This window comes from Gymnoscopelus microlampas (genome assembly GCF_963454915.1).
Source record: "Gymnoscopelus microlampas genome assembly, chromosome: 21".
Classification (NCBI taxonomy): Eukaryota; Metazoa; Chordata; class Actinopteri; order Myctophiformes; family Myctophidae; genus Gymnoscopelus; species Gymnoscopelus microlampas.
The window spans coordinates 12,448,099-12,471,701 of NC_139958.1; the positions used below are offsets into that span (position 1 = coordinate 12,448,099).

Consider the following 23,603-nt stretch of genomic DNA (forward strand, 5'->3'; position numbering starts at 1 on the left):
TACTGCTACTGGTACTAATTGGTCCAGCGGTTTGCGGCTCGGACAAAAACACACCCTATTCTAGACAGTTCTGCCTCATATAGAGCATAAAAAACTACTATGATCTGTATCTATAGAGGCACGTTTTCATAACCTGACAATGTGCACTTGCATGCACACACCCAGACTCTTTAGATCTAAAGAGTGTGAGCGTGCATGACGAGTGCACATTGTCTGCCTGGTCTTAATATTGTTAAAGCCAGACGTAATTAATCCACCACGTACAACACTGACCGATATACGATGAAACCCTGTGAAAACACTGGTCCTCATGTTTCTGCCATTAGCAGCTCTGTGTGAACAGTGTAGAGTTACAGAGAAAGTCATTTATGCTGCATGGAGTGCTTTTACATGTGGAGACGTCTTAGAAGATACAGAATCCAGAGATCAGTCTGCTCTCTCTCTGCCTCCTCCTACACGGTCATATTATCCTCTGTTTCTCAACCAGAGGTCCACGGACCACTAGTTTGGCCATTGGCATAAATTCAGGTGGTCCATGGGGAAATGTTCAACAACAACGTGTTGCAGTGTGACACACTAAATATAAATCCAATTTAAAATCGTTCATATTAAATAATAAAAATAGAAATGACTGTGTTATGCCTTCTTATGTATTAAATATAATATGTATTGTTGTGGGGAGGTGGGGCGGGGTTGGGGGTGGTCCTTGTGGATCGTTCGAAATATGCTAGTGGTCCAGAGTTCACAAAAGGTCGAGCACCACAACCGATCTAAATTCAGAATGGACGGATACACTCACACAGCTAAATTATTATTGAGTTAATTTTCCACCCAGCAAAGGAACGGAATGTGACACGAGGCCAGCAGCTCTACTCCACAGGGACCTCATTCAATCTGTCCTTATACCGTCTCCTGTATTTAAAAGGGCAACAATGACATCTGTCATCTGTCAAACTCTGTCAAAGGACACTTTATAACGCCTCTTTTATTTCCATATCACGTCTTTGTTCCGTCTGTTGTTGTTGTGACATCGTTCTTTTTGTTGACAGTGGTCACCGTGTGGGAGAGTTGAGAGTAAACACATTTATATGTTTACCCCCCCCCACATCAATAGCAAATACAATAGGCTCTCTGCACAGCAGCCATATTGGAAAGAAATTGGGCCTCTTCTTACTTCCTTCACAGGTGTTACCAATGATACTAATGAAGGCTCTGTTCCATTCTGGTCAGGGTGCTGATATTGTGCATGTTGGCTCACTAGAAACACTCCATTTTGGTTCCCAAATGACCCCTTATGGTGGGTGTGTAACTCTGAGAGTGTACAAATGGAACCAAATGGACCCGTAAGGGTCCATTTGGTTGCATTTGTACACTCTCAGAGTTATAGGGGTCCTTGAAAATAAGACAACCACTATGCCACACTAAATGGAACAGAGCCTTAATTAGTATCATTGGTAACACCTGTGAAGGAAGTAAGAAGAGGCCCAATTTCTTTCCAATATGGCTGCTGTGCATAGAGCCTATTACATATTACACACAGTAACAACCTCAGTGTTCATTTATCCGTGCGCATAAGTGTGCGTGCGTATGTGTGAAAAGCATGTACTTTTGAATACTTATTCATATACGTGTTTTTAAAAGCACTTGGTAGTAACTCGGGTACAACTTTCACTTGTAGACTGATGATAGGTTCTTGGTTCACCTATGATCCTAGATTACCGTACTATGTCTATGCATTTGATGTATTACCTCGTGTTTATCCTTGCTTACTGTAAATTGCTCTGGATTAAGAGCGTCTGCTAAATGCCTACATTGTAAATTGTAGTTGATTAATATATGAGCAGGAGTATTTGTACTTTGACTCAAGTACTGTTGACTCAAGTACTGTTTAACAATGATCCTACATTGTGCGGTATGCAGATGAGATGACAGACCATCTGACCACCCATCTGACCACTTAACGGCTGCCGTGTTAAGGGGGGGGGGGCGCATGCTACCATTTTCGGTGATCTCACCCTCTCACCGCGGTGGTTTGAAAACTACAACATGACTACAACATGTGTTGATGAGCGGTGACATTACCGGACTATGAGCGCCTAGTATCATAATCACCTTTTAGGGTGAAAACGTTGCCACCTAAAAGGGTGACAGGGTGATCACCTAAAATGATAGCATGCAGCCACCTTAAAGTGGTCAGATCCTGATCCAGAAAAGGTTGAGAAGCATCAGCTCTGACCTCTGGCTATGACCTCTGTGTACTCCATAACAAACAGTCACCGAGAGAGGAAGTCGATAAACTGTCACTGTATCACTTTACAACTACTGTACTGTTACAGTTATACTACAAGTGTTGTGGATGATTGTCACTCCCCCGGGGACATGGCGTTGTGTTTAAGGGTCTTTATCAGGCCTCATTAAAGGAGACACCTAAGCCGTGTGTGATCTCAGGTATACCTATAGTGAGCAGGAACGCCATTGTGCTGATCCGGCGTTTTTAATACCGTTACTCAGCACAAACACTGAAGCCACTGAGACTTACTGTAGGCTGTTCATCCCTTATTAACCCTGTCTGCTTCCACACACCAGCAGCACTACTGTTGTGCACACAAGAGTAGAGTTGATTTCGTCGACTAAAACTATGACGAAAAATGTTCGTCGACCACCTTTTTTCACTGACGAAAACTAAATAAAAACTAAGCTACGATGACTAAAACTATGACTAAATATATTGACAATTTCGTCAGCAAATAAAAACTAGACTAAAATGTTAGTGAGGGACGAGATCCAGTAGAACTAATTCACAGACCGAAAATAGCAGATCTACAAGCTTGTAGATCTGCTATTTTCGGCATGCAGCTATAAGTGTATAAATATGACTGAAACTAAACAGAATTTCATTCAAAAGACTAAACTAAATGAAAATTTGCTGTCAGAATCAACACTGCACAAGAGGATATCATCGCTGTTGGGCAGAAACCTTGTTGTATCTCCAAAAAACTGTTACTTTCAGGGACATGAAAACCTTGCCCAAACATGTCATACGTCATAGATGACTGACGTCATAGACTGGCCACGTGAAGTCCCAGATTCACATGGAAGCCACACCGTTATTTGACCCCTCCCTGTCTTGTTCATTTTAGAGAGACTGATCTATCTCTACAGCCAGTGGCTTGTTGCTGTAGGCATATTTCACAGTAGCTGTGTTTTTGTGTCAGGAGACAGATGCTTGGTTCATTGTTTACCTGGTATCCTAGTTTCTTTGAGGCGCCATATTGTTCTCTCTGCACTCGATTTCACACTCTGGAGTAAGAGCATCTGCTAAATGCCTAAATAGTAAATTGTTGTAGACAAGCTCCAGCGTTGGTGAGGACAGCAGGGAGTATCATCAAACACGTCTGCCAGAGAAAGACAGGAGAGACAAAGAGAGAGAGAGAGAGAGAGAGACTTACGTGTTTTTAACCACTTAAACTCTATGCTATAGGGCAAGGGTTCCCAAACGTTTCAGGCCGCGACCCCCCAAAATAATCATATTTGAACTGGGGACCCCCCACCCTGACAAGCACTTGGAATTGTAGGCATTAAATGTATGGTTGCAGATATAAATATTAGGAAAATAGCCGAACTACAAGCTCGCCTCGCAGTGTGAGCTTGTAGGTTGGCTATTTTCATAATGTTTGCCTCTTTCTTTTTCCCCCCCTTTTTTTGGTTAGAGTGGCCAATAATGTTTTACCCCCTTTTTCTCCACAATTTAGTTGCTATACCAATTCATTCGTCCCCGCACACATTTCTATGTTGTCACTGCTGTTGTATCCTACTGTGTCTTCTATGAGCCCCCAGCGGGAGGACGTATAGCCTTCGTCCTGCTCTTCCCGCCCAACACACCCTGCTGACAGGTGCCGCCCCAGCCCGTAGGAATACATGCAGTGACAAATATCACCCTCCCTGCCCCGGCTTCCCTCCCCCAAACATGAGCCAATTGTGTTCGCATAGACGCCCGACAAAGCCGGATGCACCTGGTGGATTCGAACCCACAACCTACGTGGTGGTGGGCAGGGACTTTACCACTGCGCCACCCGAGTGCCGTTAGCCTCTTTCTGACGTAATATTTGACAATTTGGCCAATTTGGTATCAAAAAGGTCTTGAAAGCCATTAAATTGAAACTTTAGAAATGTGCAGACAGATACCCTGTATACACTTATACCGTATGTTGGTTTGTTTACTGTTGAGTGAGAAGACATTGTTGTACATTAAGCTAATCATCTGGGGACCCCCCAAAATCATTTGCGGACCCCCCCCTGGCCCCAGTTGCACTTGCAGGACAGTGAATGTAGAGTAGCATACAAGGGGGGTAGCAAACGACTGAACTGTGGGGGAAAAAAATAAAAAAGAAAGAGTTTGGAGATTTAGAGATTTGCATTTACCCTAAACCAAAGAATTTGGTTGCATGTTGCACTGTCAGATTTGTCCCCCAATGCCCACATCCTGTGACATTGTGCACTATCAAAACCACAGGTGGCTCTGTGTCATTGTTCAACACTGAACAACTGAAGTCATCACATGGGCTGCATCTCTGGTGCTGTGTGTGTGTGTGTGTGTGTGTGTGTGTGTGTGTGTGTGTGTGTGTGTGTGTGTGTGTGTGCTGTGTGCTGTGTGCTGTGTGTGTGTGTGTGTGTGTGTGTGTGTGTGTGCGCGTGTGTGCTCGTGCGTGTGTGCGCGCGGTGCTGTGTTGGTGTAATTTGTTTATCTTCAGCAGGAGGATGTGTTGAGAGACTTTGGAGTTGTTGTCATGGAGACTAATATTTGCCAGACATCAGAACAGTGACGGTGACGTCACCCGTGTAGATGGTGTTGTGTTTTTGAAACGGCTGTCAACATGCTGACATAAACATTTTCTTCGCTTATATGAACTCATCACAGAAATAAATCATTTTCAGAATGAACTGACTCTGCTTTTAGTCCACGTCGTTATCTATGTGAAAAGCCAAGAAAGATACTTCAGTACACCTTGCAGTTGAAATGGATCTGCGATCGCCGTCTCCACAATGTCCCCTTTCCTTTTAAGAGCTCAAGTACTTCCTCCGAGCACAGTGGAGCACTTCCTTATTTCGCTTATCTTCCCTGCATCATCAGGGAAGTGAGATCGCTTCAGTTAAACCATGGTTCTCAGCTACATACAGTATCCTTACTGCAATCATATCTACTGTCTACCACACCGGGCTTAATGCATTATTTATAAACAGTGATTATAACCGTTATTTTGCAATTACAAGCAAATTATAATGCATTTTTACGTAGTCATATGTTATGATTATTTTTTTATAAAGCAGTATTTATGAGTTCTGATAACTATAATTATACAGTATTATAAGCATATTGTAATGCATTATAAAGTATGTTTACAATGCATTTTATAGACTTTCATTCTTCCTAGGAAGTGAGAGCCTCCACTTGCAATTAGAAGCATTTTATGTGCCAGCGAAATTCACCCAATGGCTTTTCATTTTGTCAGTCTGTGTCTTTCACTGAATAGCAGGAGGGTCATCAATATTCAGCTCAGCTACTGTGATGCTTGCACCGGTGGCCTGGGAAAAAAACTAAATCAATAGCCTGTTCTCTGGGACACTTAGATTCAACATCCCTTATGCACAGAGTGCAAGACTTGTCTTGATAGCTGATAAGCTGATATACCTACAACAAATGATCAGTCACTATCACGCAGTGGTGCAAAGTAACTAAGTGCATTTACTCAAGTACTGTACTTAAGTGCAATTTTGAGGTATTTTTTACTCTACTGGAGTATTTCCCATTTTCAATACTTTTACTTCTACTCCACTACATCTCAGAGGCAAATATGGTACTTTTACTCCACTACAATTATTTAAAAACTTTAGTTTACTAGTTACTTTGCAGATATAAATGATTACATTATAAAACAGACAGACAACTTTGGCCCTATTTTATACCTAGGCTATTTGAAAATAGCCGATCTACAAGCTCACAATGCGACGCGTTGTGAGCTTGTAGATCTGCTATTTTCAAACATTTCAGTACTTTTACTTTTGGTACTTTAAGTACATTTTGATGCCTATACTGTTGTACTTTTACTGAAGTCAATCTTTTATTCTGGACTTTTACTTGTAACAGAGTATTTCTATATTGTGGTATTGCTACGTTTACTTAAGTAAAATATCTGCGTACTTCTTCCATCACTGGTTACAATCACGTCGTTGTCGCCGGTACTTAAACCCCAAAGGTTCTGCAAATTGTTTGTTTTGTGGTTCCACTGGATCTGGCTGTGATTCATTGCACAGGGCCTGACTGTGGACAAAGTGTCTTTGCCACTGGACAAAGTGCTCGGCTGCTCCCCTGGTAGTGAGTTTAGGTCACAGCATCATGTTTCCAGTGTCAGTGTTCTGCAGACAGACCAGCTGCCTGACTCCGGCTAATGAGACTGTCTGTGTGAGCCAGGCTGTGATGGCACACCTGTTGGGCATCAAGCTAATCGATGCACAAGAGGATGAGTCAGCCATCACCCCATCCCTCCTCCACACGCACACACACGCGCACACACACACACACACACACACACACACGCACACACACACACACACACACACACACACACACACACGGGAATACACCGTATTTTGCCTTTTTTTAAACCCTATTAACCTAAACCCCTTAACCCAACCCCTAAATGTCTAATCCAAATGTCTAATCCTACCACTGATCTCAGCCTCAATCTTTTCCTGATGGTAACCTCAGCTCTATAAAAGAATCTTAACCATGATCATTTTATTTTATATATTTTATTCAAATATTTCCCTCGTGGGGTCAAGGAAAATGGCTCTCATAAGGTAGATTTGTCAAGTTGTACTATACCTAAGGGGACATCTGGCCCCCAGAAGTATAGTAATACCTGGTCTCGCACACGCACACGCACACGCACACACACACGCACACATACTCAAGGGACAGAGGGAGAGGAGAGCGTCTGTTATGACAGTAGTTTGTTATAGCTTTGCTTTGCTGTCAGGCAGAAACCTCTCATCTCCATACTCCGTATCTCCATTTTTCCATAAATTAACGCCCTACTTGAACATACTACAGCTTCACGCAAAAGTAGCAGATCCACAAGCTCGAGCTTGTAGAACGGTTTTGGACATGGACGAGGTTTCCACCCAACGGAGACGATGTCTGCTCTTGTTTTATTCCTTGTTTCCATCTGGTGATACATACTCCTATTTTGACCAAATACCTCAAATAACGATATTGTGACGACAATATCGTTATTGTTACGATAATGCAGAACATACACTTGTGTCATATCACGATATCCAAAATCCTAGATGATATCTAGTGTCATATCACAATATTGTTTATAATATCGATATATATTTTCCCAGCCTTAGTTTGAATGGAAATGGAAATGCTGCTGTCATGTATAGCCTGTTACCACAACCATGCACACCCGTTCTGTCAGTCTTTCAATGTCTGTCCACCCCCTTCCCCATCCAACACACGCACGCACAAGCGCACGCGCATGCGCACGCATGCGCACGCACACGCACACGCACGCACACGCACACGCACACACTCATTCACCCTGTGGTGAAGCACACAGTTGAAATGGAGGATGTGAGTTGTATCCAGGTCATGTTTAGAACCTCTGGGCTGCTTTGCACTGGATCTCATTGTTGCACACGACTCTGTAGCACACTTTATTTTACATTCACTTTCTCTCTGATTTTCAACTCTCTCTCTCTTCCCATTTATCGCTCTCTGTTACTTATTTTATTTAATTCGGAATGTTGTGTGACTGAGTATCAGTCCACTGGTTCATGATGTCTTTACTGTTATTAACCAAATGAACCCTAACGCCCCTATTCTGGGGGCGAGTATTTGGCCATTTTCTTCTAGGTCTATAAGTTTGGGAACAGGACACTAATGCTTCTGGTGTGTGTGTGCGTGTGTGTGAGAGAGAGAGAGAGACCATACTTTGTGCAGTTAATGTGTACTTATGATCAGGATTAGTTTCTATGAGATATGTTTACATACCTTTTGGTTACGGCCTTATAGGTTGGTCATACAGTATTTTATACTGCTGTTATACTGTCCTGTCCAGTCCAGCATGGCCCACATGGTCTATTAATACATCTAATTTCCTTACACAGTATATGAATATTATTTATTCAGTGGATGTAAAAATAAAGATAGGTCATAAGCACACTACTTCCGTGTTCTTTTTTGCCGGGGGAACCCGGTGACACTTATTGCTATAGAAACCATAAGCAACACATATTTTTATGAAACAAACGTGTCACATGGTTCGATGACTTCCTCTTCTGTGTTTTGACACGGAAGCACAGTGTTGCTATGAATGGAAATGTTCATTCTATACATGTATTTCTGTGAATTATGATGCACCTGCACCTGCACAGTGGCTTAAAGTAACTAAGTACATGTACTCAAGTACTGTACTTAAGTAAAAAATGGCTTCGGTATTTACAATTTTCAATACTTTTATTTCTACTCCACTACATCTCAGAGGAAACTATTGTGCTTTTTACTCCACTACAATTATTTGAAAACTAGTTACTATTTACTTTGTAGATTTTGATTATTTTAACAAAAAATACATTACCCACTTGAGCCCTATATACATTTCCGCCTTTTTAAAATAGCCGATCTACAAGCTTGTAGATCTGCTATTTTCAAAATATTTGTATACATTTTATACATTTGAAAACTTGTGAAATGGGACATCCTGCATAATGAGTACTTTCTACTGTTGGTACTTGGTACCGATCTACAAGCTCTCAATGCATTGCGTTGCAAGAAATGCTTGTAGGTAAGCTATTTTCAATGAAGACAGTTGATATAGAGGAGGAAAAAAGGAGGGGCCGGCTGTAGCTTAGTGGTTAGAGAGGCCGTCTGGTAATCAGAAGGTCACCGGGTTACCTCCTGGAGTATACAGTACGTGTTGAAGCCCCCCCCCCCCCCCCCCCCCCCCCTGAGCACTCATCATGACCATCTGAGCAGCCTTCAGCTGGGTGAAGCTGAAACTGAATTTCCCCTGCTGGACTAATAAAGGTTTACAAAAACAAAACGTATATACTGTACACCCCTGGGGGACCCTGGTCAACAAAGTAGAGTTGAAGAGGTTAAATTCCCAAGCAGTTTAAAGGGCTTGATACAATTTGTTGTGTGTGCAGTGTCGCACACCGAAAATGTCAGATCTACAAGCTAACTCCCACCTTTCTTTCTCTTTGTTGTTCTGACAGCATTTCCATGATGGAAGAAAGGCACAGCAAGGGATCGAGAGCTCGTGGAAGCAGCTGGAAGTGGTGAGTGACATTGACAACTTACTTCATTCCATTCATGTTGCCTTTATTCAGCGTGTGTCTACAAAACCTCTACAGAAAAGTAGGTTGTAAAGTACAATATATAAGTAACTAATAGATTACATTGCTTGTGATATCCACACGATTGTACCAAGGTGTTGACAGTTTTTTCTCAAGGTCATTCACAGAGTTTGCAGCATAAGCACAAATAGTAGAATCATGAGCCTAAAGAACGCTAGAGATTTGTTTTTGGCACATTTTGGCCAAGATAATTAGTAAATAACAGAAAGCTCATGGCCGGTGGATACTCCTTTATAGACAGATGATGACCATTTTAGAATAAGATGATTAATACTTGACCCCTAGCGTCCCTATCTTGGCAGCGGTGGCCTAAAGATTAGAGCAGCGCTCTGGATGGGCAAGTGAATGACTACCACTTCACCCCTCCTTCTGCACTTTTGAAGTGCCCTTGAGCAAGGCACTGAAGCACAAACTGTTCCAGTGGAGAGCTGCTCAAGTTGGCCAACAGTATATGACTGTGGTGGTTCTGGGCAGCTCCCAGGTGTGAATGTGTGTGCGATTGTGAAGCAGGGTGTTTCTGAAAAAGAGCATATGTGCTCAGCGAAACCCTGGTTAAAAAGAATCCCCCCCAAAAAAGTCATAATAGGCGAATATTCTGCAAAAATAAAAATAATTTGACTCTGTAGGAATGACTGTATTTGTTGTTTTTGTGATAGGCCTAAAAGAGAGCTCATCTTCATGTTGGTTTGAGACTGTACAGGACACCACTCCTTATCTCTGCCTGGTCCCGTTGGTGGGTGGTGGGTGGGGGGCGGGGGAAGAGAGAGAGAGAGAGCAAGAGTGAGGGTGAGATATATATCGTTGTTGTCGGGCAGAAACCTTGTATCTCCACATAAAAAAAAATCCTGAAATTGAAGCCCTACTTTGTTGTATTAGAGTGTCGCGGATATACAGGCTCATAACATGTTGCATTGCGATGCGTTGTGAACTTGTAGATTGGAAACAAAAAGTATTAACGAGAGCTGGGTGACTAAATAATAATTACATTGGATCCATTGGAACACAGGTTCTTTTTTTCCCCCCATTTCCTGAAAAGTAAACGTTTTTTGGACATACAAGGTTTTACCACCCGACAGGGACGATATATGACTGCCTTGTCCCTTCTCCTACCTCTGTGTGTGCGTTTCAATGATGCCATTGTGTGCCTGGCAGCCTGGCAGAGTTCAGAGGGCACACTCACACAACAACCAGTGATTGTTCAGTCCGAGGGTCAGAGAGAGGGACGGATGAATCGCCTTTCTGTACACATAATGGCCACCATGAACATTTGTTTAATCTGCGGACTGCAAAACTTTGACAGAACCCGGCTTTGCTCGAGCCCAGAGACAGTAACTGGCCTCTGTTGCATTTACAATGCACGCTCTGATATGTATATGACGAACGCATATATGTGCTCTGACGTCCGTTGAAATGCTTATTTAAAGGTCGTTGCATAGAGTATAATGCTGTATAAACTGTGCTATCAAATGTATAGCCGGCTAAGGTATACTGGGATCAACTCTGTTTTCAGTTTTTCTGATCCAGTCTTGTGAGACCTTTCCTCAAATACCTCTTGCTACAGTGTACTTCATTTATGTCCATGTTTTATTCTAAATCACATGAAAAAAATATATAAATATTATTGTAATTTTCTGCATTTTCCTTTTTTAAACATTTTTTTGGGGGTTTTCGGGCCTAACATTATGGTAATTGTTCAGGCCGGGCCCTGTTTTGGCCCTATTTTCAGGCCAATGAGAACTCTACACTAGGCTACTCGATTCGGCATTCATGTTGGGGAACAATAACATAATGGCGCCCAACCGGATACGGATATTAGTTCGGGCCTTCGGGGACAAATCCCTTAACCAATATCCATATCCTGCCTAGACCGGATCACACTAGTCAGTAAAAATAAAAAACGCCTTTCCGCCACGTGGAAAGCCTGGTGACGTGAGGTTATACGCTAAAGCTAGTGAAGTGATGTCATTGTTTTTGTGCTGATATTCTCCAGCGTAAAAGACAGTTCGAGAGGGACTGCAAAGAGGCGGACAGAGCGCAGCAGTACTTCGAGAAGATGGACGCTGACATTAACGTGACTAAAGCTGATGTGGAAAAGGTACGTGAGCATCACACTGACACTACAGTTCAGATCATCACAGTCACAGTGGCACTGGGTCCTATATAGGGGGTGGGATCCGGAAGTGGAGGAACCGTTTCCAGAACTGTTTTTTTATCCCACTGTCAGAGCTGGTGTGTGGACTTTATGTCTGCTATGCAATTACAATACCAGTGGTTCTCAAACTTTTAAAGGACCACCATAACTCTGAGAGTGTACACATGGAACCAAATGGACCCGTAAGGTCCATTTGGTTCCATGTGTACACTCTCAGAGTTACAGATCTGTAAGGGTCCATTTGGAACCCCCTATAGGAATCATTAAAGGGAACCCTTAAGGAATCGGTTCCCCACCCTACATACAGTCGTACAGTATACTTTATGCACAGAAAATAATGTCTGTGTGTCTCGTCAGGACAGCCTGGGAGATACAGAGAGAAGTGTGTTGTCTTCTATGCCATTAAATGGTGGAAACTACAGTTTGGAAATGGGCGTGGGCGTATGTGTGTGTATGTGTGTGTGCTTTCCTCTGCCTCATATCCATCAATAAGATCAATGCATGCAGTGATGAACACACAATCAATCAGATGTGGAGCAGACAACAGCCCTCTGGCAAATGATGTCACGTCTAGGGGGGAAGAAGTTAATCACACAAATTGATTTTTACGATAAAAAATACAATTATATAAAAATGAAAATTGATTTTGGGTGAAACATTTGAATATTTTTTCTTAAATCTTTTCTCAAAAATACAGAAAATAGAAGATCTACTGTACAAGCTCACGAACGCAACTCGTTGTGAGCTTGTAGATCTTCTATTTTTGGTATTTTTGCATGACATCATTGTAAAATAGCGCTGAAGTAGTGAATCAGACTAAATGATTAGTTAATTTGAAAATATAAAATAAAATAAAAATAAAATAAAGTAGATCCGTACATTTGTTGTTATATACCAAATTATTTTTAAATATAGAAAAAAACTCTTTTAGATTATTCCATCAATCGAACAAGTAATCGATATAATAAATAAAATAATCCATAGTTGCAGCCCTAGACACTTCATGTTGTCATGACAACTTATAATGGACTTTGGCATCCAGTTCCTGTGAACCCACACAGCAGCTCCCACGCCCTGCAAAGCAGTATGGGTAATGAGTGTGTGTGCTTGTGCTTCTTCATCAACAGTCAGAGCAGGGCGGGCTCAGCAAAGCACTAAGGGTAATGAGTGTGTGTGCTAGTGCCCAAGACAAAAAAAATAAAAAAGACAGGCCATCTCAGGTTTACTTCCCGTATCTGCGTGAATAGGTGGCTACCTTTTTAGGAGACCTTTTTGGAGTCTATTATTTCCAAAGGAAGAGTGAACGTGAACACAGCTTCTGAACCATTCTTTAGCCCCATAGTCACTGAACTAAGTATATCTGACCCAATAGTCACAAGCCACACAATCATCCCAAAATTTTCATACTAAAAAAGCTTTTTTCCAGAGAGACAATTCAGAAGAAAATGAACTTTGTTATCGACCTTTCTCTGTCCCAGCAACGCACTCTCACGGGATCTAGCACCAGTAAACATAATGTAGGACGCCCACTTTGAAGACTATTTGTAGGATTTGTGTACCATTTCGCCTCTATAGCTCCAATTGGGATGGTGTATCTTTCTAAATCAACCATCTTCAACCATCTTCTAGTGCTTCTTCATTAATAGTCAGAGCAGGGCGGGCTTAGCAAAGCACTTTGGGTAATGAGTGTGTGTGTGTGTGTGTGTGTGCTAGTGCAGCTTCATCAGCAGTCAGAGCAGGGCGGGCTCAGAGTTGACGCGCTTTGGACCCGATTATTATGCTAATATGGACCAGAACAACGACTCTCTCTGTCCCTCTGGACCGACGGCCAAAGAGCCACAACAAGCTCAGAATAGCCCTGACTGGACTGAGAGTATCTGCCTTTCTGTCTGGACTCTATATGAGCTTAGAACAAACACACACACACACACACACACACACACACACACAGCTGCACCAGTGAATAGTCTCCCACAAACATTTCACTTCGTGCCATGAAAGCCAAAGAAGACACTTGAACCCTAGTGTCCCCTATTCTGCAGTTGTAGGGACATTTGCCGAAAATAGCCCATCTACAAGCTCACAACGTATCGCGAGCTTGTAGATCGGCTATTTTCGGCGACGAGATTTTGGTGTAGAGGCAAATGCTAGCGGACCTAGTAAAGAGTCATGTGGGTCAATGAAGTACACAGTATGGGTTCATCCAGGTTTGTCTAGGACTCTAGATTATGCCAGCACAATATTGAAAGAAGTATTTTTAATTGATCTCTGGAATAAGTGATGAAGACTGCTGTCTGCTAGAAAGAAACAGGTTGAATGTATAGGGCTGGGTGATGTGGACAAAGTCAAATGAATGCTGCATTACAATTAGGTTAGGTTAGGCCTGTCATTTGAAGAAGCATTATTTTCTCTTAATTCAGTGAAGTCTGACTGCAAAAGTACTGAAAGAACGGGCCTTGTTTGATTAGAACTTTAGCAGGCCTACAGTACATGTGTGCAGGCATGTTAATGTGTTAATCTGTGTTGTCATCTGTCTTTAGGAGCAATAGGTCAGCTCTCGGATTACAATCATTATGCCTGATTTATACTTAGTTACACGCCAGTGTCTTGCACTGAAACTAGTAGATCTACAAGCTCACAACGCGTCCCAGTGCGACGCATGTACAGTAGATCTGCTACGGTATATCCGGTGCAAGGCACGATGCGCAACTAAGTTTAAATGAGGCTTTAGTGTAGCTAAAAGAAACATGTTAAAACCAGCTGAAATATCCTTAACATTAGCATTGTGCTGCCGGGATTCCACATGGGAATTTCTATATCTGTTTTGGATTTAATTTGATTTGGTTTTCATCTCTCAGGGCCCTAACTGACCCCGTCTTTCCCAACCCTCCCAAAAGTGACCTACTGTACTGTAAGAGCAAAATGGCTGCCGTGTGAAAATGCCGTATCGGGCTGTTCCCCCAAGAGTCATTAAAACTCTATTAAAACGTGAATTTCAGAAGGCCTTCTTTGTTCCCTGATCTGTATCTCTCCCGGTCAGTGGTAATGAAAAGAGACTGGTGTTTGTGGAGCTGCGCTCTTGAGGTTTGCTGTGTAGTTTCTAACAAAACCTCAAACCGCTCCCTCTCCTCTTGCTGGAAGACAGAACCCCCAATTTTGGGTTTGGATTCACAGCCCACATATCCGGGCTTCCCTTTGCGGTTCTTTAGGGGATCCCACACACACACACACACACACACACACACACACACACACACACACACACACACACACACACACACACACACACACACGATGACTTCCAACTTTCAATGCGTTCTCTCTCCTGATTGGATCAAATTGGTATACAATTTAACTTAACACTTATTTTAACAAAATAATATCACTTACCCTACCTACCCTATTTTGAGGTACTATTACTGTTCTGTACTGTAATTTACTATTATTACAAAACATACATTAACCAATGAATCCCTATTTTATACTTGGTTTGTTTGAAAATAGCTCACAACACATACAGTAGCATCGCGGCTTAAAAGCATGCATTGATGAGAATACTTTGGTAGTTATGGTAATGATAATTTTACTGAAGTAAAAAACTAAAAAGTACTTCTTCCACCACTGCACAGACTCAGTGACTTTCCCCACTGTGGAGAACCGTAATTGTAAACCATTGAGGAACAGGAAATAACGGTCCCTCCCTCTACTTCCCAATAGTTGAAGTGGCTAACAGTCATGGTCTTGGTTTTACCGTCATGTCAAGGGTGCCGGTTTACACTCATTCCAGCATACCAATTCACTCAGTCTGTGGTATATTTAAGGCCCCGTGGTGGTCCACAGCATGCTTCTGTAACAGGATATTGTTACGCTGGAAATGGCTAACAGTTCTTTCTGTTTATGTGCGTGTGTGTGTGCGTGCGTGTGTGTGCGTGTGTGTGTGTGTGTGTGTGTGTGCGTGTGTGTGTGTACATTTTATTTTCTGCCATGCCTTGAAGCGATGTTCGAAGGTAGGTATAGGTCCACTGGACACAGAATGAGTGGGAACACAATGTGGGAACACAATGTTTCAGCTCTCATCACACACACACACACACACACACACACACACACACACACACACACACACACACACACACACACACACACACACACACACACACACACACACACACACACTATATAGAGTATATATACAGTAGCGTCTGAGACACAACCACAACCATGTACACACAAATCCACAGTGTTCATTTAACTCTCAATAGTTAAGGGCATAGTATGTAACTTTGACCTGTGTTTACATAACAAAACATAACATATATATATATATATACCAATCATGTCCTTCTAATCCAGCAGTTATCAACCACTGGAGTAGTTTGGTGGTTTACGTGTAGAAACACACATATGCCTTATCGCTGTATTTTGGTGTTTTCACTGTTTATTTTGGTAGACAAGGCTACCAAAACAAACAGTGAAAGCACTAAAATATAGCTATAGGGCATTGTGTGTCTGCAGGTAAACACCACCACACTACTCCAGTGGCTGATGACTGCTGTTATAGAGGAAAATAATGGGTACATTTTTTTAATATATTGTGTTGTTATGTAAACACAGGGCAAAGTTACATTCGATGCCTTTAAACTAAGGCCTAGTTCAGACCCTGCGCTGAGACGAAAACGTTTTAAGCCCGGTTTTCACTGTGGTGTACAGCGGTGTCGTGCGGCAAAAATAGCCGACTTACAAATGACGCGTGAGCTTGTAGGTCGGCTATTATTGGTGAGCGACACCAATGTACGACGGTGCTGAAGCATACCGTCTCTGTCGGGTGGAAACCTCTTGGGCCCTATCTTGGCCCAAAGTGGCTAAACCCACTATTTGGGAATTCAGCATTGTGCAAGGGGCGTTCCCTTGCAAAAGTTGGACACGGCCTTATCCCTAAAACACCTGCGCTACCCGTTACATTATGCATAGGTGTGGTTTGGGCGTTACATTAATAAAACCAATCACTGTGCCATTATCCCCAGTGCAATCTTACCCCTTCCCTCTCTGCCCATGGAAGAGCGATGTTGCCTTGGAATAAAATTGTATTTGATACACAGAATTATCACTCACACATTGCTGGTTATAGAGAACTATAAATTACAGCAATCTTCTTGTGTTCTGGATTTATGAAACAAACTCTGCAGTCGCACTGAGGCGCTGATAATGTTGGACACTATACACCCAAAGTGTATAGTGTCAAAAAAGTCCCCCAAAAAATGGAGACAGGAGGTTTCTGCCCGACAGCAACGATATATTTAAGCATTAGAACATTGTGGAGAAAAATTGCGGTCTGAATTACCCTTGACACTGTGGATTTGTTTAATACAGGTCTCTCCGACACACACTGTCCCATTGACCATGCTCTGCTCTCCATGCAACGGTTTGCCTCCCTGTCTTCCACTGATCGTTGTGTTTCTCGTAGGTTTAAGTGTGCAAAATAAAGAGGAGAAACAAAGGCTGTGATATAATGTAGGCTGAGTGTTGTGTCTTAAGTCGTGTCCGTCTGTGTTCTTCTCGCTCAAAATACAGTAGACAAATACTAGTCTATGACTGTGTCAAAGGCATAGCCATGTTTTCATCTCTATGAATTCATGTGCTGTTTTTAACTTTATTAATCACAGTATCAGTATATTATGATAAAAATTATCAAAAAATGTGAAATTACTTAAAATGTAATTACTTTTGCATTTGGCAATAGAGGCTTTGCACAGAATTGTTACCTGTAACATTGGTAACCACTTTTAAAAGAATATAGTGCCTGTAACACTTTTTATGAAGCCCATGTCTATAATTATAATAGATTGTAAACTGCTTATAATGCTGCATAATTATATTGATAAGCACTCATAAACACTCCTTAATTATAACACATTTTAAAGTATTTCACAATGACTTATAACACTGTACAATTGCATTAGTATTATAATTTTGATAATGATTATTATGATAATAATTATTAATAGTTATAATCACTCACAAGCTTTCTCATCATCATCCTTCGATCATACCGATACGGTCAATTATCATAATACTTCATAATTGCTGGTCACACACAGACTTTTTCTTTTGGCATTATAGACAGTGGCTTCGTAGAAATAGTGCATCATGTACATTAGGTAAAATTATATTTCTGTTCTACTGTGACTTGTTTACAAGCTCTAGCAACACGACACCAAATTATAAAGTAATTTGTTTTCTTTTTTTTTACATATTGCTCATAAATCAAACACAAAACACAACACAACAATGGTTGCTATGTTACAGGCAGCCATGATGGAGGACAGAGAACTACACAAACGTTTCGTGCAAGGCCTCTATTGTATGCAGACGTACGTGACGTAGGCATTTGCAGGGTCATACTGTAGATATAGCTAGTGATGACTTCCTTGCCAGCGTCAACAGGATGTGGGGAGGTGATGGTGACAGTGAACATTTTCGAGGTTTTGTCATCAGCGAGGTTGCCAATGCAATATTGTGTACAGATCATGCCTCGTAACACACCTGCTTTGCAGTTCAGCTTGCATGCGTTCACACACATGTACAGTAGTACATGCACACAACATGTAGTGTGCATGTCTGCACACACGCACATGGCACGTGAAATGTGAATGCATGCACACAAGCATTCACACATACAGTGGGCCTGTTGTCTCAATTATTACATAATAATCCTAAAGCCTAAGAAAATTATTTGAGATAATTACTATTGTTTTGCATAGTCATGAGTCATCTTCTGTTGAAAAATTGCGAAAATAGACGATCGACAAGCTCACAAGCTATTTCAGCTATTTTGGAAAAGTTTTGAAAGTATAAAATTAGTATAAATAAGTATACAATAAGTATCATGGCCTGTTTTGGCCATAGTACATTATTTATTTGGATTATACTGGTCATTGTCAGTAATTCCTTTGTATATTTCAGTTATGTTATATCAGTTATATAAAAAGAATGACTTGGAATAATTTGTAGAACAATTAATCGTCAACAAAAATGACCATGATCGTGATTCGCCCTATTCACACGTTGACAGTGCGGTAGATGTTCTCTTTAGCTGTTTCCTGGATTAGCCATTCTTCTTTTTATTGGCAGTGGATCATGTCATTTTCCACTGAGGTATTAATTGTCAGGCTTCCAGTGCTGGAAATAATAGAGCATCTGTGTGTCTGATGACTCTTCCCTGTGTGGGACGTCCTGCTTAGCTCACCTATCACTTAACCATGTGTGCATGAGAGAGAGAGAGGGGGGGGGGGAGAGACAAAGAGAGACACAGAGAGACAGAGAGAGAAAGAGGGTGAGAGAATCAGGACACAGACTCAGACATATTTGTGTGTGTGTGTGCGTCTGTGTCTGTGTGTGAGACCAGGTATCACTATACTTCTGGGGGCCAGATGTCCCCTTATAGTACAACTTGAGAAATCGACCTTGTGAGAACCATTTTCCTTGACCCCACGAGGGAAATATTATCATGGTTAAGATTTTTTTTATAGAGCTGAGGTTACGATTAGGAAAAGATTCAGGCTGGGATCAGTGGTAGGATTAGGCATTTAGGGGTTGGGTTAAGGGGTTTAGGTTAATAGAGTTTAAACAAAGGCTATCTCCTTATAACTGGGAAAGCATCTTAGCGTTGACTATTCAAAAATAGCATACATACAAGCTTGTACATCTGCTATTTTTGAACATTCTTAAACAATCTTGAAAGTGAAGAGAACTGCTGATTTAGAAGGCATTTGTAGAATCGGCCTCAGGTCTTGATGGGATATCATCATAGCCATCCTAAAATGTTGCTCTCCTCAAAAAGTATAGTAATACAAACCTGTGTGTGTGTGTGTGTGTGTGTGTGTGTGTGTGTGTGTGTGTGTGTGTGTGTGTGTGTGTGTGTGTGTGTGTGTGTGTGTGTGTGTGTGTGTGTGTGTGTGTGTGTGTGTGTGTGTGTGTGTGTGTGTGTGTGTGTGTGTGTGTGTGAGAGAGAGAGTATTAGCTTAGACTAGACATTCGATCTGTCCCCTAGACTAATTTATAATCCAGTGTGTTACGTGGGAGTTAATATACCAGCCCCTTAGGACTGTGACATGCAGTACCATCCATCCCCTTCCTATGCACTGATATGCTTTTTAGCTTATAATATACAGTATAGTACCAAAGAAACCTGCCCTTACCTCAAGACACCATATTTTAATATACAGTTCACTGTAGACATTGGAAAATGTTACTTAAAAAGAATATATGTATATTTTTGGGTATTTTCTGCCTTTATTGATAGTACGCAGTAGAGAGAGACAGCAAAGGTCGTCAGGCTCTGGAATCGAACCTGCAACTCGCTGTCAGGATGCATTAGAGCCTAGGTGCCTAATGCCGCTACATCATTCTACATTGACACGTTGTGAGCTTGTAGATCGGCTATTTGAACTATTTTAAAATGTTTTTCAAAATAGTGCAAAATGGCAAAAAGGTTTAGTGATAAGTTGTAAGGCGGCGCAAGATAGGGCCCTATACTGTATGTGGTATGCACCTTAACCGCTAGCAAATTTCACTTTGAGTGTAGAAATGACGGTGTACACTGTGTACCTAATCTCAGATCCCAGTGAAAAGTGGATAGAAGGGGGCGGCAGGAGCATACAGCACGGGGAGAACTTGGCCAGGTGTGCACATCACACCATAATTTCCACATTATACTATCCTACACAGTGAAGTGAAACTTGGCGACTGCAGCAAATAACCGCATGCCAACAAAAGCCGCTGGATGTGTGTCATGTTTGTTTACACAGTGCAGTGCACATACCTCAGGCAATGGTTTTAGTACATGTCTCTTCCAATTTTGTTGACAGATTCATTTTGGTTGGCGCACTCGGTCAGAGAAACACAGAAGGACTTGTCACCACTCAATCACAGTTTAGCCACGCCCCCAGCGAGTGAGCTGCTCGCTCTGTCTAGCCACTGTTTGAAATTAGAAATGTGTCTGTATAGACCTCCGTTCGGAGCTTGCATCGACATTGGAGGGCTGGACACGCCAGACTATACGCCTCCCTCCCCTCCAAATTAGCACTGAGTGCAATACAGCTCCGGGTGGCTGGGCTGACATGGTCCATTATAGATGAGCCATTGTAATCAGTGTTTCCACTGGGGGTGGACTGCATGGGCCTCATGGTCTGCCAGAGGTGGTTCTGGACTATCTCCACTGCTGCCAACAGTATACTGCTGGAGATAAGAGACAAACATGAGGACACAGTCAAATACATGTTGTTAATTTAACTCTGTGTACAAATGTAACCAAAAAGGTACAATTTGTACACTCAGTGTTTTTTAGTGGACATCTGTAGGGGCCCATATATCTATTTGTAACTCTGATAGTAGATCATGTTAATAGAATATATAACGCAACTGCGGTGGTTGTATTTGGTCTATTTGCTCTGCCTCTGCCCTGTGGTCTGGCATACAGGACCACTACTGGCTGACAAGAGATATTCCGTGACACTCAAATGGAAGTAACTCACCTACTCAAATGTCCTCTCCGTTATAGCTCAACAGTAAAAAGTTGATTCGAACCTGCAGTGTTCGAATCCTGGGGTAGGAAAGTTACGTATTATGGCTTTTAAGACTGTGGTTTTGACTGTGTAGCTTGATAAACAACCCACCGCTCATTCGTTAACCAAACATTGGACCTGAGGCAAATCAAAATGAATGAAAAAGCAGTATCCGCATACCCAGAAATCCATTTTTGCACAGTTCTGAGTGTGTGGATGCTGATCTTTCATTCACTCTGTTGCTTGACAAAATACATGCACGTATGCAATGCACACACCCATGCATTGCACACACCCACACACCCACGCACGGACGCACCACATGTTGTCTGGCTGAGATAATCTGGTCTCCATCTGGTCACGATTGATCTCTAATAGGCCCTCTCTCAGGCTGCTATTCTCCCTGCCTTCTCTTCCACTGACTGGGGCTCAAGTAAAATCATCTCCATTTCTGTCAGCACAGATATATAGGCCAGACTGTATTGGCTTACTTCTTCTGACTCCTCAATCCCCAGTGTAGATTTATAATAATATTAATCTTTATTTGTGTAGCACCTTTCATATTATGTACAGTATTGTGAAGCGCTTCACAGTTAAAAAGAGAAAAGCAGTTAGTTCCATAAAGACTGCATACAGACAGTACTGTACATATTACTTTTATAAAAACTGTATTCTGTACAGTATTAATGTACAGTACATTTTATAGTCTATTTACTTTAACTGTTTACAGTGCTAGAGAAAGGCACATTGAAAAATAAAATAAAACACACTTTTCTTCTCTAATATCTTTAGGAAGTTTGTTCCATACTTTCCGTACATAAACTTTAAAATGCTGCATCTCCAATTTTATTTTGGCCGTGGTTTTGTGTGTCTAGTAGTAGACCCACTGTGAACAATCTCAGGGGTTCTGGTGAGGGAGTATAAGGCACAGCTAAGGAGACAGTGATATATACTGGGCCCAGGCCGTTTAGAGCTTGGAGCGCTTTTGAAATCGATACCGTATGCCACAGGGAGCCTATATCTGATGCTTAGAGTGTGAAAATGGACCCTCACTGGCCCATGTGGGTCCATTTTTACTCTCTCAGAGCATCGACCATTAAACAAATAATACCCGCACACTGCCAGCCTGCACGGTACAGGAGCAAAACTTTGATTCAGGAAGCAATGTCTCGGTCACACATGACTTTCTTCCGGCATAATACAAACTTTAGTTACTAAACACACACACCTGGGTCAGGATCAACCAATGAGAGTTGAGTATGTGATTGATACAAAGAGGATCAGCAACTTTAACTTGTGGTAAAAGTCAGTGATGACATCATTAAAATTATGACACAAGCACCTCAAAAATAATAATACATCATTGAAGTGAGAACACACAAAAAATTACAATGATGCAAAGAAACATACAATTTTACAATAATTTCAAGGAAGTCAACAATAAAAATGCAACATCATAAGTGATAAAGTCTCAAGGTCCTTCACTTAGACAGAAATTGTCAGAGAGTACAGTGAATACAGTGACATGAATGCCATGCACTCTCCCAGAGTGAAATGAAAGGAAAACTTTGCACAGATTTTCCACCTAAATCCGATCTGTTCTGACGTGAGGGGATCAATACATACCCTATAGTAGTATGTCCTCTGTGAATTTCTCAGTGAAATGAGCGTACAGATTGTACGCCCAATCATGACGTCAACAGAGAAACATACAGAAGACATGGGATATTTTTTTAAAGGTTTTCCTTCAACACTGAGGATTTAACTGTGTTCACATACAGTACAGTACATTTCCGGTGGCTAATGCTGCAGCATTGTGTCACAGTCACAGCACACCTGTCGTTTTGTGTGCTATATGTGTGCAAATGTCGTATCTGTGTCCTGCGCATGTGCATGCATGAATGAGAGTGTCCACTAATAAGCGAGGGGAATGTGTGGGCGAGCCTGCCCATGTGCCTGTAAATCTGCCTATATGGTTTATTAGGGGACATTTCGAGGGGACATTTATCTACAGTATATGTAACTCTTGCGGGTCCATTTGGCTATATTTGTATTTTTTAAAACAAAACGTGTATAAATAAAAAGTTAAAGCTCTCATAGTAATCATGGAGTGCTTGTTCAGTAACAAGGGTCTGTCTCCCTGTCACTCCAGCTCTTTAATCCTCAGTGCATTGTTCAGGTGGGTTACGGATTTTGTTCAATCAGGAGATAGACCCCACAGAGATCATTTATCAGCTTGTGTTCAAAAGTTCCTGCTCATTGGCTGCTCATGTACTATATTTGTTTCATCACTTACACTGTGGGTTTATCTTGTTTACTGCATGAGTTCTCTCTCCTGTTTGAAGGAAATTGGTATCCCGACCTGCAAATGTATTTTCTGTTACTAAAGAGCTGAGAAGATGGACAGACACCTGTTACTGAATAAACACTCTATAGCAAAGATTACTAACATAATATAGAGC

At 41.7% G+C, this 23,603-nt stretch overlaps 1 protein-coding gene across 11 annotated transcripts in view; it reads left to right on the forward strand.

The window, feature by feature from the left end:
* The window catches only part of fnbp1b (formin binding protein 1b), a 104,675-nt gene that overhangs the window by 47,230 nt on the left and 33,842 nt on the right, over positions 1–23,603 (forward strand). For all 11 annotated transcript variants that reach the window (XM_084047795.1, XM_084047792.1, XM_084047796.1 and 8 more), the window contains exons 5-6: positions 9,286–9,348; positions 11,417–11,521. In XM_084047795.1, the coding sequence (XP_083903921.1) occupies positions 9,286–9,348; positions 11,417–11,521 (168 nt within the window). The remainder of the gene's footprint in view (positions 1–9,285; positions 9,349–11,416; positions 11,522–23,603) is intronic.